General features: G+C 38.5%; 1 protein-coding gene across 2 annotated transcripts in view; it reads right to left on the bottom strand.

Moving 5' to 3' along the window:
• golgb1 (golgin B1) overlaps positions 1–16432 on the bottom strand; it is an 87991-nt gene extending 71559 nt beyond the window's left edge. The window contains exons 1-5 of one of the 2 annotated variants that reach the window (XM_022671465.2): positions 16334–16432; positions 13053–13140; positions 12156–12329; positions 11700–11822; positions 10505–10666 (exon numbers count right to left, since the gene is read on the bottom strand). In XM_022671465.2, coding sequence (XP_022527186.2) covers positions 10505–10666; positions 11700–11822; positions 12156–12329; positions 13053–13133 — 540 coding nt within the window. In that variant the 5' untranslated portion in view covers positions 13134–13140; positions 16334–16432. The remainder of the gene's footprint in view (positions 1–10504; positions 10667–11699; positions 11823–12155; positions 12330–13052; positions 13141–16333) is intronic. The other variant, XM_022671466.2, reaches the window with a different exon arrangement.
• Between the last annotated feature and the right edge of the window lie 15 nt (positions 16433–16447).

Below are 16447 nucleotides of genomic sequence, written 5' to 3'. Positions count from 1 at the left end.
TTGCTCCTAGACCAATCAAAACACAGACATTTGGGCCACAGGGCCAATCATAGCTCAGGGGCCAAACAGGCCACAGAGACTAATAGTAAAACTGGGCAGACACAGTTCAGTTGCGAGTTTTAGAGTTTCCAGTTCAGTTCGGAGGAGTTGGAGGAGAAGCAGTTGGAGTTAGAGAAGGAGTGGAAGAAGATGAGTTGAGGAAAACAGTTAGAGGAGAGAGGTTAGGGAGCCCAGAGATGGAGAAAGGATATACTATTAGTGTAGTCATCTTAAGTTAGTTTTCTTAGACTAGTGCATTTAATCTTCAAGTATATTAATATTAGCTATCCTAGTTTAAATAACTAGGCTATTTTATGATCTACAGAGTTCTCCTGCTTGCCAAGATAGTTAATATAGTTCAGTAAACCAACTAGACCAACCGACGGATCACCGAGAGGGTACGCCAGCCGAGCCAGCTCCAGGGAAGGCCTTCCCTGTGCAGAGACTAGAAGCGGGTGTCGTCCAGGTGCGCCGCTGGCCCACAGAGCACCATCTTTACCCTGCGGATGGGTCCACACCGGACCTTCTAGGGGTGTAGGATGTCAGCCGAACAAGAGGTTTAAACAGCGGACCGAACCGATGGGGACCCCCCTTTGTAGACGTCTCAGAGTAAGGCAGTTTGGGTATTTCTCTCAGCAATTGGTGTTTTGGTTGGTCAAGTCTAGTTTGGTTATTGTTCTTAACTCTCTTCGTAGTATAGATTAATTTTTAGTTATTTGGCGAAAGGGATGATCTTTGTAGGCCGTAAAATATCTTACTTATCTACTTATTTTAGTGTTCTCATTTGATTAGTTTGACCTCATTACATTTAGACCCTTATTTAGAAATATTCACTTAATAGTTCTATTAATCTTTATTCCTTTCATATCAGCATTATAACGTGTTTGTTGTTTATTTCTCATTTATCATTCTACACTATGATTTGATATCTAATGGCTACATTTATGACTTTTTAATGAATTATTTACTCATATATGTGTGATTTAATAAATACTTTTATTTTACAAAACCTGTCATTTCAGTGTGTTTTTCTGGATAACTTGGTTATGAAAATTTCTGTCACCTGTAGAAACCACACCCTGAGATGTCTTGTGTTATTAATTAATTTGATTAATTAATTAATTAATTAATTAATCTAATTAAATTAATTTAATAACTGGCGCCCAATTAAAAATATTTCAACATCTCAATTAGCACCAGGTATTAAACCACTGAGCCGCTACACTTCTGACCATTTAGGTTTGAAAAAAGTGATAATACAGGCTTATGGCCTACAAAATGGCTGTTGCTCTTTGGCCATATTAGAGGCAATAAATATCTGATTTGGCTCAAAATTTGCAATCAGGATTACAATATCAGTCTATATACGTACGTCAAATTCTGTGTCAATAGGGTCAAAGGTTCCTGACTTCTGTCCATTTAGATTTGAAAAAAGCGATAATACAGGCTTGAGGCCTACAAAATCGCTGTAGTTTTCCAGCCGTTGTAGAGGCAAAACATGTCCGATTTGGCTGAAAATTTGCAATCAAGATCAGATTATCAGTCTATATATGTGTATAAATTTGTGTGTTGATAGGGTGAAAGGTTCCTGTCTTTTGTCCATTTAGGTTGGAAAATAGCGATAAATAGAATAAATTGAAAATAGTTATTTTTTCACTGTAGAGCCTACTGAAGACTTATTTGGCTCATACTTGGCACATGTACTTCAAATGTCATTGTTAATTAGTAGCTTCAACAGTTTTGGCATGTTTTAAACTTTGACAGAGTTTTGGCCAAATAACTCTGAAAAGGCTTTCACGTACATGTTTGATCAAGGTTTATGGGCCTCAAATAGTTAAAATGTCAAGATTTTTTTGATAATTATTTACCTACAGGGTCTCAAGATTGCATCAAGACCAAATTTGTTTTGATTGATTAAGGACTTAAAGACAAGTTCGAAAAGAGCAATTTTTACTCTTTTGGCCACTGACGAAAATCTTTGCATTTTTGGTAAACACATGTAATTACAAAGTTGTAAAGGCTACAGCAAAGTATACAAGTAAAAAAGAATAACAAGCCTAGTCCACTTGTACCTTTAGATATAACTGATTTTCTGCTATAGCGCCCCCTTGAGGCCAATCAACGCCATATTTTAATGGATGATAGAAGGCCCTGAGATACATGTAGGGTATAAGTATCGTCCTGATTGGTCATTGTTTAGCCTGTCAAAAGCTTGCTGGAATCTGATTGGCTAATAACGATCGCAAAAATTTGCATATCAAATTTTCCTTCTGTAAAACATTAGGACATAGGCCATAGATGATACATGCCAAAGGAGAGCTTCATAGCTTGTACGGTTCCTGAGAAACAGATTTTTAGCTTTGGCTCCGCCCCCTGGGGGCGTATGTCTACACAGATTGACGGGCTACCTCAGAAACATGTTGGCATCAAAATTGTAAAGTGGCATTAGTGTCGGTTTAAGCATTCAAAAGTTACAGCTGTTAGAGTTAAATTGTGTGTGCCACGGTAAGATTAATTTGCATATGGCGGCCATATTTTTTGCAAATTTCAAGATTTTTTAAATAATTATTGAGGTTGGGACTCTCCTGAGTTGTTTGACACCAAACATGTCAGGATTGGTCAATGAGTTTAGGACAAGTTCTCAAAAGTAGGTTTTGCATATTATGCTAAATAGCAAAAAATCTAAGTGGGCGGAGCTTAGTGGTTCTGTCGACCTTTTTGATTTGCCATTAACCAAGGAATCATATAATGCAAGAATTTTTGCTCTAGCTCTCAGGGCGTAGGAGTTAAGGGGCCAAACGCGTTGACCTTCGCCATAGCGCCCCCTTGAGGCCGATCGGGCTCATCTTTTGAATCTGAGTAGCGGTGAGAAGTACTACCATATGACTAAGTCTCAGCCCTGTAGGCCTTACGGTTTCTTCTGCCCAATCACTTCTATGGCAGAAAAAGAATAAGAACTATAATAATAATAATAATAATAATAATAATCAGAACAATTACAATAGGGTTTCTAGCACTACGTGCTCGAACCCCTAAATATAGCCGCAAGCGGCGATTTACGGGGTTCGAGCGTTACAGGCAAAGAGACCCCTGGAGGCCAGTTAGGCTTAAAACATGTTGCCGGTTGACCGGCATCGCCAAACTGGATGAGGATGACCAGCATGACCGTGAAGACCAAGCTAGATTACCAGCATGACTAATCTGGATGACAAACTTGTTGACCATATTGACCAAGCTGGAAGACCATAGTGACCAAACTGGATGACCAGCATGGCAAAGGTGGTTGGCCAGTATGACCAAGCTGGAAGACCACCATTACTATGAGGACAAAGCTGAATGACCGGGAGGACCATAATGACCAATGAGAATGGCCAGCATGACCAAGCTGGATGGCCAGCATAACCAAGCTGGGTGACCAGCGTGACCATAAAGACCATAATGGCAATGCTAGATGAGTGGTGTGAGTAAACTAGTTGAAAAGCATTGATAAATTGAGCTGTAGTGTTCATCAGGTTTTATGTGGTGTCTTACTGCACTCTAGTGGGCATTTGGTGAAACAAATTCAGTTCTTAAATTGAAAAAACACAAGGCATAAAAAGGGCATATAAATAACCCGTATATAGTATATAAGTTTTGACCTGATTAACATTCCGCCTGTTAAAAGCTTGCTGGAATGTGATTGGCTAATAGTGACCTTGGCTAGGATGACCTTGATAGCTTGTATGGTTCTAGAGAAACAGCTATTGAGCATTGGCCCCGCCCCCTGGGGGTGTATGTCTACTTAAACTGACAGGGTATTTGAGAATCATGTAATAATCAAAGGGCTGAAGTGGTATTAGTGTCAGGTTAAGCATTCAAAAGTTATAAGTGTTAAAGACATTTTACTGCACCATGGTAGAACTCATTTGCATATGGCGGCCATATTGTTTATAAATGTAAAGATTTTTTAAATAATTATTGAGGAGTAAGCTCTGCTGAACTGTTTGACACCAAACATGTCATGATTGGTCAAGGATCCAAGGACAAGATCTCAAAAGTAGGTTTTGCATATTATGCAAATTTAAAAAAAAATTAAGTGGGTGGAGCATAAACAAGAATGACCCAGGCGGCTGACCAGCATGAACAAGAAGGATAAATATGTTCAATTAAGCAAGACAAGCAAGATTGAATAAGTTCAGCAGAGCTTTAATTTAGAATAATTCAAATGTAACTGTTTCACCAAATGACCACCAGAGCGCAGCAAGAGACCACATATAACCTGCTGGAAATCTATCACTCTATAAGTAAGACAGAACATTCCCTATCAGTGTGTTTCTATTTATTAAAAAGAGAAGAAAAGTCCGATTGGGCTCCAAATTGGTACTCATGATCAAGTGGTCTGTATATACATGTATGTAAATTTGTGTGTTGATAGGGTCAAAGGTTCCTGACTTCTGACCATTTAGGTTTGAAAAAAGTGATAATACAGGCTTATGGCCTACAAAATGGCTGTTGCTCTTTGGCCATATTAGAGGCAAAAAATATCTGATTTGGCTCAAAATTTGCAATCAAGATCACAATATCAGTCTATATATGTATGTCAATTTCTGTGTCAATAGGGTCAAAGGTTCCTGACTTCTGTCCATTTAGATTTGAAAAAAGCGATAATACAGGCTTGAGGCCTACAAAATCGCTGTAGTTTTCCAGCCGTTGTAGAGGCAAAACATGTCCGATGTGACTGAAAATTTGCAATCAAGATCAGATTATCAGTCTATATATGTGTATAAATTTGTGTGTTGATAGGGTGAAAGGTTCATGTCTTCTGTCCATTTAGGTTGGAAAATAGCAATAAATGGAATAAATTGAAAATAGTTATTTTTTCACTGTAGAGCCTACTGAAGACTTATTTGGCTCATACTTGGCACATGTACTTCAAATGTCATTGTTAATTAGTAGCTTCAACAGTTTTGGCACGTTTTAAACTTTGACAGAGTTTTGGCCAAATAACTCTGAAAAGGCTTTCACGTACATGTTTGATCAAGGTTTATGGGCCTCAAGTAGTTAAAATGTCAAGATTTTTTTGATAATTATTTACCTACAGGGTCTCAGGATTGCATCAAGACCAAATTTGTTTTGATTGATTAAGGACTTAAAGACAAGTTCGAAAAGAGCAATTTTTACTCTTTTGGCCACTGATGAAAATCTTTGCATTTTTGGTAAACACATGTAATTACAAAGTTGTAAAGGCTACAGCAAAGTATACAACTAAAAAAGAATAACAAGCCTAGGCCACTTGTACCTTTAGATATAACTGATTTTCTGCTATAGCGCCCCCTTGAGGCCAATCAACGCCATATTTTAATGGATGATAGAAGGCCCTGAGATACATGTAGTGTATAAGTATCGTCCTGATTGGTCATTGTTTAGCATGTCAAAAGCTTGCTGGAATCTGATTGGCTAATAACGATCGCAAAAATTTGCATATCAAATTTTCCTTCTGTAAAACATTAGGACATAGGCCATAGATGATATATGTCAAAGGAGAGCTTCATAGCTTGTACGATTCCTGAGAAACAGATTTTTAGCTTTGGCTCCGCCCCCTGGGGGCGTATGTCTACATAGATTGACGGGCTACCTCAGAATTATGTTGGTATCAAAGTTGTAAAGTGGCATTAGTGTAAGTTTAAGCATTCAAAAGTTACAGCTGTTAGAGTAAATTTGGGTGTGCCACGGTAAGATTAATTTGCATATGGCGGCCATATTGTTTACAAATTTCACAATTTTTTCGATAATTATTGAGGTTGGGACTCTGCTGAGTTGTTTGACACCAAATGTGACAGGATTGGTCAATGACCCTAGGACAAGTTCTCAAAAGTAGGTTTTGCATATTATGCTAAATAGCAAAAAATCTAAGTGGGCGGAGCTTAGTGGTTCTATTGACCTTTTTGATTTGCCATTAACCAAGGAATCATATAATGCAAGAATTTTTGCTCTAGTTCTCAGGGCGTAGGAGTTACGAGGCCAAACGCGTTGACCTTCGCCATAGCGCCCCCTTGAGGCCGATCGGGCTCATCTTTTGAATCTGAGTAGCGGTGAAAAGTACTACCATATGACCAAGTCTCAGCCCTGTAGGCCTTACGGTTTCTTCTGCCCAATCACTTCTATGGCAGAAAAAGAATAAGAACTATAATAATAATAAATATAGCCGCAAGCGGCGATTTACGGGGTTCGAGCGTCACAGGCAAAGAGGCCCCTGGAGGCCATTTAGGCTTAAAACCTGTTGCTGGTTGACCGTCATCACCAAACTGGATAACCAAGCTGGGTAACCAGCGTGACCATAAAGACCAAAATGACAATGCTAGATGAGTGGTGTGAGTAAACTAGTTGAAAAGCATTGATAAATTGAGCTGTAGTGTTCATCAGGTTTTATGTGGTGTCTTGCTGCACTCTAGTGGGCATTTGGTGAAACAACTTCAGTTCTTAAATTCAAAAAACACAAGGCATAAAAAGGGCATATAAATAACCCATATATAGTGTATAAGTTATGACCTGATAAACATTCTGCCTGTCAAAAGCTTGCTGGAATGTGATTGGCTAATAGTGACCACAAAAGTGTCCATATCAAATTTTCATTTGGTGTACCATTAGTGCATGGGCCATAGATGATAATTGGCTAGGATGACCTTGATAGCTTGTATGGTTGTAGAGAAACAGCTATCGAGCATTGGCCCCGCCCCCTGGGGGGGTGTATGTCTACTTAAACTCACAGGGTATCTGAGAATCATGTAATGATCAAAGGACTGAAGTGGTATTAATGTCAGGTTAAGCATTCAAAAGTTATAAGTGTTAGAAGACATTTTACTGCACCATGGTAAAACTAATTTGCATATGGCGGCCATATTGTTTATAAATGTAAAGATTTTTTTAAATAATTATTGAGGAGTAAGCTCTGCTGAACTGTTTGACACCAAACATGTCATGATTGGTCAAGGAGGCAAAGACAAGATCTCAAAAGTAGGTTTTGCATATTATGCAAATAAAAAAAAAAATTAAGTGGGTGGAGCATAAATAAGAATGACCCAGGTGGCTGACTAGCATGACCAAGAAGGATAAATATGTTCAATTAAGCAAGACAAAAAAGATTGAATAAGTTATGCAGAGCTTTAATTTAGAATAATTCAAATGTAGCTGTTTCACCAAATGACCACCAGAGCGCAGCAAGAGACCACATATAACCTGCTGGAAATCTATCACTCTATAAGTAAGACAGAACATTCCCTATCAGTGTGTTTCTATTTATTAAAAAGAGAAGAAAAGTCCGATTGGGCTCCAAATTGGTACTCATGATCAAGTGGTCTGCATATATATGTGTGTAAATTTGTGTGTTGATAGGGTCAAAGGTTCCTGACTTCTGTCCATTTAGGTTTGAAAAAAGCGATAATACAGGCTTATGGCCTACAAAATGGCTGTTGCTCTTTGGCCATATTAGAGGCAAAAAATATCTGATTTGGCTCAAAATTTGCAATCAAGATCACAATATCAGTCTATATATGTGTATAAATTTGTGTGTTGATAGGGTGAAAGGTTCCTGACTTCTGTCCATTTAGGTTTGAAAAAAGCGATAATACAGGCTTGAGGCCTACAAAATCGCTGTAGTTTTCCAGCCGTTGTAGAGGCAAAACATGTCCGATTTGGCTGAAAATTTGCAATCAAGATCAGATTATCAGTCTATATATGTGTATAAATTTGTGTGTTGATAGGGTGAAAGGTTCCTGTCTTCTGTCCATTTAGGTTGGAAAATAGCGATAAATAGAATAAATTGAAAATAGTTATTTTTTCACTGTAGAGCCTACTGAAGACTTATTTGGCTCATACTTGGCACATGTACTTCAAATGTCATTGTTAATTAGTAGCTTCAACAGTTTTGGCATGTTTTAAACTTTGACAGAGTTTTGGCCAAATAACTCTGAAAAGGCTTTCACGTACATGTTTGATCAAGGTTTATGGGCCTCAAATAGTTAAAATGTCAAGATTTTTTTGATAATTATTTACCTACAGGGTCTCAAGATTGCATCAAGACCAAAATTGTTTTGATTGATTAAGGACTTAAAGACAAGTTCGAAAAGAGCAATTTTTACTCTTTTGGCCACTGATGAAAATCTTTGCATTTTTGGTAAACACATGCAATTAGGAAGTTGTAAAGGCTACAGCAAAGTATACAACTAAAAAAGAATTACAAGCCTAGGCCACTTGTACCTTTAGATATAACTGATTTTCTGCTATAGCGCCCCCTTGAGGCCAATGAACGCCATATTTTAATGGATGATAGAAGGCCCTCATATACATGTAGGGTATAAGTATCGTCCTGATTGGTCATTGTTTAGCCTGTCAAAAGCTGGCTGGAAACTGATTGGCTAATAGCGATCGCAAAAATTTGCATATCAAATTTTCCTTCTGTAAAACATTAGGACATAGGCCATAGATGATACATGCCAAAGGAGAGCTTCGTAGCTTGTACGGTTCCTGAGAAACAGATTTTTAGCTTTGGCTCCGCCCCCTGGGGGCGTATGTCTACACAGATTGACGGGCTACCTCAGAATCATGTTGACATCATAGGTTTAAAGTGGCATTAGTGTAGGTTTAAGCATTCAAAAGTTACAGCTGTTAGAGTAAATTTGGGTGTGCCACGGTAAGATTAATTTGCATATGGCGGCCATACTGTTTGCAAATTTCACAGTTTTTTTGATAATTATTGAGGTTGGGACTCTGCTGAGTTGTTTGACACAAAATATGACAGGATTGGTCAATGACCCTAGGACAAGTTCTCAAAAGTATGTTTTGCATATTATGCTAAATAGCAAAAAATCTAAGTGGGCGGAGCTTAGTGGTTCTATTGACCTTTTTGATTTGCCATTAACCAAGGAATCATATAATGCAAGAATTTTTGCTCTAGCTATCAGGGCGTAGGAGTTACGAGGCCAAACGCGTTGACCTTCGCCATAGCGCCCCCTTGAGGCCGATCGGGCTCATCTTTTGAATCTGAGTAGCGGTGAGAAGTACTACCATATGACCAAGTCTCAGCCCTGTAGGCCTTACGGTTTCTTCTGCCCAATCACTTCTATGGCAGAAAAAGAATAAGAACTATAATAATAATAATAATAATAATAATAATAATCAGAACAATTACAATAGGGTTTCTAGCACTACGTGCTCGAACCCCTAATAATAATAATAATAATCAGAACAATTACAATAGGGTTTCTAGCACTACGTGCTCGAACCCCTAATAATCAGAACAATTACAATAGGGTTTCTAGCACTACGTGCTCGAACCCCTAATAATAATAAGAAGAAGAAGAAGAAGAAAAATCTTAGCAAAAACAATAGGGTTCTACGCACCTTCGGTGCTTGAACCCTAATAACTGTGGAATTAACTTCTTTCAGTAGGAAGCTGGAAAAACACTGGCTTGGCAAACTCAAGATGACAAATGGCTTCATGTATTTATAGCATCAGATCACACAACAGTGAACACACTGAAACTACGCACTTACAGAACCCTACTGGGGTGGACAAATACATGAAATTAAATGAAACAAAATTCAAATAACTGCACATAAGAGACCCACAGTATAACTAACAGTTATTATTGCAAACTATTCTAAATAGTTTCTCATTTTACTATAATTATTTTTCATTTTGAATATATGTTAATGCATAATCTGACCCTTGTAAATGAAAGATAAAACATGGGTAAAAACAAAAATAAAAATAAACTTTTCCATGATATTGTAAAAGCTGTTTCACTGTTTTTACTGTTTCACCTGCATCCACTATCAGACCTCGCTCCAACTCCCATAATTCACCTGCACCCACTATCACACCTTACTTACAAGTCCTATAATTCACCTGCACCCACTATCACCTGTCTTGGTCTAGCTTCCTTTCCAATGCAGTCCTGATTAGAGCTAGTTTCATCATAATGATTTGATGGTTACTGCGACTGCACTTATTTTTAAAGTTCTTCACATTTTTTACTTTCATTTCTTAAAGTATTTTTTCTTTACTTAGTTGAGTAGTTCATAATATGGATAAGTACTACTTTGAACAATGTGTGTACTAAATAATTTCATACATTTTTCTTTATAGTTTCAATAACTCATGTCAGCTAATTAAAACGACAATAATCTCTTCATTAGACACGCAAATTTTGTTGATAGCTCAACAGATCAAAGGCCTGAACTCATCAGTCATCATGTTTCACTAATTTATTAATTTTAGCCACACACATTAGACTGGAATGAGGTTGGACTGCATATGTATATGGAGTACTACTTTGAACAATGTGTGTACTAAATAATTTCATACATTTTTCTTTATAGTTTCAATAACTAGTGTTAAACTACAATGAAGAACTTTTTTAAATCATGAAAAACCACTAAAAGTGTCCAAATTTTCACTGGAACTGTAAGTTACACATCTTCCCACCTGTTCTGCATGGTCTTCCTCCTTCTCCATCAGATGCTGTTCCGCTACCCTCAACTGTTCCTGCAGATTCTGATTGGCTGATTCCTCCTGAATTAGCTTCTGCTTCAGCTGCAGGAGCTCCTCTTCCACTTCAGGGGGCGCTGTGAACGAGCTGTCAGGGGTCTGAACACAAACAAACACTTAGACATCGGACTCACTCATCCTGACATACTGCAAAAGCGGGGGTCACACTCATGTCAGCTAATTAAAACGACAATAATCTCTTCATTAGACACGCAAATTTTGTTGATAGCTCAACAGATCAAAGGCCTGAACTCATCAATCATCATGTTTCACTAATTTATTAATTTTAGCCACACACATTAGACTGGAATGAGGTTGGACTGCAGATGTATATGGATATACAGTTTCTCACAACAGTAAGTAAAAGATTTTATAATAGGTTTTCATGGGACAACACTATAGAAATGAAACTGGGATATAACTTAAAATAGCCAGTGTACAGCTTGAATAGCAGTATAGATTTACTGTTTGGTATTTTGAGTTTAACTCTTTCATACTGGCCACTGGATATTCATCATGGCACCTCATGTCAAAGAACTCTCTGAGGATGGGAGAAACATAATGGGCCTATGCTATAAGAAGATGGCAACACCCTGAAACTGAGCTACATCACAATGGGCAATGTTACACAGCAGTTGTCAAAGGCAGGTTCCGTTCAGAACAGCCTCAACCAGGGACGACCAAAGAAGTTGAGTCCACATGTTCGGATATTCATCCGTTTTCTTTACATGTTCTAACATTCTCCAACAACCATCAATATCTTATACCAAACATCATTGTTCTCTGTTAAACACCATTATTCTCTAGCAAACACTGTAATTCCCCAATGAACACCATCATTTTTCACCAGTCACCATCACTTCACATTCAACATTATAATTTTGCATCACACGCCACTATTCACCATCAGACACTGTAATTACTGTGACTTACCACCAGATCAATAATTCTACACCAAACACCACCACTGTTTCTTCACACACCATAATTCTCTACCAAATACCATTAATAATATTGCCCTTTGGCTTTACACTGACAATGTGAGCAAATGTCAATCCTATAAACAAATGTAACAGAAACAGAAACCACAATGAACACATCTAAAACACATTGCTGTTACAGTGGCATTTACCTGGCTGGTGTTCAGGCCCTCCTTTCCTTTCAGCTCAGAGATCTGTTTATTTAGAGCAGCCATCTTAGCTTTGGCCTGCAGCTTCAGTTTGGTGAATTTGGCCTCTCCCTGTTCCTTTTCATCCTGTTGAAATACACATAAAAATGTGTATTAATGCTTATTATTCTGTTATTTCATGGAACAAAGTGTAAATGTGATTTAGTGATACAACAAGAGGAATTTACAGTTCTAAGTTCTAGGGCTTTCAGCAGGGAGCAAAATCTCTATTTCATATTAGAACAGATGAACATAAATCAAGTAAAAAGAAAGATACATTTCTCATTCTGAAGAAAGTAATTGAGACCTTCTGATCTAGATTTCTCCTGGATGCCTCCAGCCTGTACGTGAGTATTAACCTCGAAAAACCCTATAACAGCCAGCATATTAATATGTAAAGTATAAATGCCCATTCCTCACCTTCATCTGTTTCTCAGCGCTGGCTAGCTGACTGTCCTTCTCCCTGATTAGCTCTTTCAGCTGGACCACCAGCTGCTCGGTCTGAGACAGTCTCTCCAGAACCTCCTCTGAAGGTCCCGGACCCTCCGAGAACGACTCTCCACCGGACAGTGGCTGAGGAACCAGCCCATCCTGCTAAGAGTACAAACACAATCAGCTATAATTACTATTTAATTACTAATACTCTCTGGAGCTTTTTCATTATTAGTGAGCTACTTTCATTAAGATTAAAATAAAAAAGTAGATTTTTACCCAGTGTGTAGTTTAGGGTTCATGAACGATTTTTAATAGTCAAATTTAATGCTTTTTTTGAAGAGCCTTTTTAGACTGCAATAAATATAATTTAAGACCCAAAAATGTAGTTAATCTAGCTAACTCACAGCCAACGTTACTATGTTATCTAGCTCACCACTAACCTTAGTTCTCTTCCCGGGAACATAGCTAACTTGCCGCTAATGTTATGTTAGCATGTTAGCTAGCTCTCCGCTAATGTTACTATGTTAGCTAGCCCTCCACTAACCTTAGTTCTCTCCCCAGTAATGTAACTAGATAACTTGCTACTAATGTTTCTATGTTAGCTAGCTCTGTGCTAACCTTACTTCTCTCCCCAGTAATGTAGCTAGATAACTCGCTGCTAATGTTGACTTGGCTCACCGCTAAGCTTAACTAGCTCTCCGTTAACCTTAGCATTCTTTCCGGTAAAGTTAGCTAACTCACCGCTAAAGTTAGCATGTGCTTTTCCACTGCCATTGAACACACCATCTAAAAAATTTAATACCTACAGCAAATGTACAGGTTGGGTTGGATGGGTAGATTTTTAAAATTTGACTGAATTAAGGATTCCTAATAGGAACTAACCTGTGGATCGCCGTCAGGCCGCTCCTCCCCAGATAACTCCTGCAGGACGGAGGTCACCCCTTGGGTCAGCCGGCTGAACATGACTGGCCTGCAAACAAAGTAATCACATGACCTAAAACTGTCTTTACTCCTGTATTTATAAACAGTGCTGTGAAAAAGTATATGCCACAATACAGATTACTTTTTTTATTTTTTTACTTTTTTCCTACTGATATTTTTACGATTATCAATAATATTATTTAATATCAGACAAAGATAACCTAAGTAAATATAAAAAAAACTTTTTTAAATGATCATTTTATTTACTAAAAGAAAAAAATCTATCCAAACCAATCTAGCCCTGTTGTGGCACCCTTAGCTGGAACAACTGCAATCAAGCTTTACCGATAACTGGCACTGAATCTTTCACATCTCTGTGGTGGAATTTTGTTTCACTCTTCTTTATGGAACTGTTTTAATTCAGCCACAATTGAGGATTTTCGAACGTGAAGGTCCTGTTTAAGACCATGCCACAGCATTTCAATCAGATTTGACAAGGCCATTTCAAAAGTTCTGTTTTTTAAGCCATTCAGAGGTGGATTTTGGATCATTATCCTTCTGCAGAACCCAAGTACGCCTGAGCTTGAGGTCAGATGGCTGGATATTCTCCTTCAGGATTGTCTGGTAAACAGCAGAATTCCAGGTTCCATCTATTACAGCAAGTTGTCCAGGACCTGAAGCAGCAAAACAGGCCCATACCATTAAACTATCAACACCATGTTTTACATTCAGTATGTTCTCTTTCTGAAAGTATGTGTTAGTTTTACATCAGATGCAAGGACAGACATCTTACAAAAAGTTCCACTTTCATCATGTCAGTCCAAACAATATTGACCCAAAGTCCTGGGGATTATCATGATGTTTTTAACAAATGTGAGATGGGCCGTTGTGTTCTTTTTGGTCAGCAGTGTTTGCCTCTCACATGAAGACCATTTTCAAATTGTGTCTTTCTTTTTATTAGATCATCATCATTGACCCTAAATGAGGCACTTGAGACCTGCAGTTCTTTAAATGTTGTTCTGGGTCCTTTTGTGACTTTTTCACAGGGATAAATTGGTTTGGAGGATAGTTTTTTCTCTTAATAAATGAAATCAGCATTTAAAAAGCGCTTTTTATGTTTACGCAGGTTAGATTTGTTTGATAATCTGAAAATTTACATACAGTAATTATAAATATTTATAATTACAAGCTACACAAAGGTGAAATCACTAATTGACTGATCAAAAAACCAAAAGTACCAAAATGTCTTTGCAAAAATACATTTTAAGTTAAGAGTCAGCAAAAAAACTTTTTTTTGTTATTGCGTAACCCAAAGGTTCTTTTACAGTGTAGTGAAATTTATTTCCTTGAGTCATTCAGCTGCGTAGTGTCTTGGGGAAAAATATACATTATATAAAACATGCTTAAAATAATTCTTATTTACATGTGTTTCTATATATTTGTTAAGTTAATTAAGTTAAAAACTTGATTATTTTTGTTGGCAGCTGGTTTTGGATGGTATAAGCTGGATTTTGACAGTCCTGATGGTTAAAAAGCTGGTCATCCAGTAGAAATCAGACCCTATAACGCTGTAAAGGTTAGCTGGTTAACAGGTTCTGCACATAACCAGTGTAGGGTAGCTCTTCACTTGATATTGACTAACTGGCTGTTTTTTTTCAACACAATCAACATGCCAAGCTGGTGGATCATACTGGTTGACCAGTTTGATCAAGCTGGTTGTCATACTAGTGGTAAATCAGCAGTCAGGTTTGTTGTGCTGGTCAACCAATTTGGTAGGGCTGGTAGTCATACTAATTAACCAGTGTGTTCTATATGGTTAAGATGTTTGGTCATACATGACTAGGCTGGTCAACAAGTTCGGACAAGTGGTTTCATTAAGCTAGTCAAACTGGTAAACCGGTGTTTAAAGGGATTAATAAGTTTGGTCATAGTTGTTGACTTGGGTCAAACAACTCTGGTGAACTAGCATGGTCATACTTGTTGACTAGGGCTGCAACGATTTGTAGATATAATGGACAATGTTGAAACATTTATCTCAACTAATGGTTTATTTTAAGTATCACACTACACAAAGTGGACTACATTGCATTCTGAATGGAGATTTGCCTGTCTGGGAAATGTACACTTTGTGTAGTGTGATACTTTTACAAATAAACCATTAGTTGAGATAAATATTTAGAATCAGAATTGATGGAGGTATGTCCAGATAAAACCCTGTATACATATAGCCCCTATTACAAACAAGGCCAGAGGCAAACCTGGACAGACAGAAAATGAACAGGTTGACTGATCAGTTTGGTCAAGCTAGCAAGCTAGTAGTCATAATAAATAAAACAGCGAATCAACAAGCACGTTTTTGTTTACTACGTAACATCAATTCTATGTAATGTAGAGAATAAGTTAAATACAGAAATAAAGAAAGTCGCTGAATAAGAAAGATATGTCAAAACGCTTAAATGGTACTTTAATGTATATAGTGTTTATTAGATTACAGTCATTTTTAGACCACACTGTCGACAACTGTCCAGATAAAGCCCCTGTATGTACAGCCCTCACCAGTTTGGTGAAGATACTGATAAACCAGCATGATCGAGCTTTTGGTCAAACTGCTCATATGAACACGGTAGACCAGCTAAATACTGATAATACTACCAGAAACAGAGAACACTGGCTGGCCACAGGTCCTGACCTCACAGATGTGGAAGGTTGACAGCAGCTGTTCTACAGGAGAACTCTCATGTACACGTGGAACTCTCACTCTTTTATACTGTATGCTGGTCTAAAGTAGCTAATTTCACTCACGCTTTCGCCACTACACCAAGTAAATAACTTTAATTACAGTGCATTTCAGACCACTCTGTCCAGATAAAGCCCCCTTTATGTTCAGCCCCCATTACAAACAACGCCAGAGCCGAGCCGCGGCGGAAACACCCGAAGCGCTGCCGAAAGGACTGCGCATGCGCCGCCGTCTCCTCCACAACAGCTAAAGATTATAGAGCTTCGCTTCTGATTCGCATCAAAACTGAATTCAGGCCGAACCTCGACCCGGTATCGGTCCGGATCCGGCACGGGACACAGGAGCGAAGAACCGCGACAGCTGGAGAAAGCGGGCGGGCTGGTGCGCGCTCTAGCGCAGCGTTGATTGTAAACACGGCGGGTAAACGGTGGGAATAGCGGGGCGGCAGCGCGCGGGCGGCCGTGGCAGGCCGAGCGGGTTAAAGAGCGCACGGGCGGACACTGACCTGCGCGAGTCCGCCGCGTGCACGAGCCGCCGTCTTCACTCTATCTCAACAATCCGCTCCTCAGGATCCGCGAGCGAGAGCCACATCACCAAACATCCCGGAAACCGAGGCGCA

Source organism: Astyanax mexicanus, chromosome 2, assembly GCF_023375975.1.
Source record: "Astyanax mexicanus isolate ESR-SI-001 chromosome 2, AstMex3_surface, whole genome shotgun sequence".
NCBI classification, from domain to species: domain Eukaryota; kingdom Metazoa; phylum Chordata; class Actinopteri; order Characiformes; family Acestrorhamphidae; genus Astyanax; species Astyanax mexicanus.
Note: the sequence above shows the minus strand (reverse complement) of the source record. Positions and strands in the feature narration are given on the sequence as shown.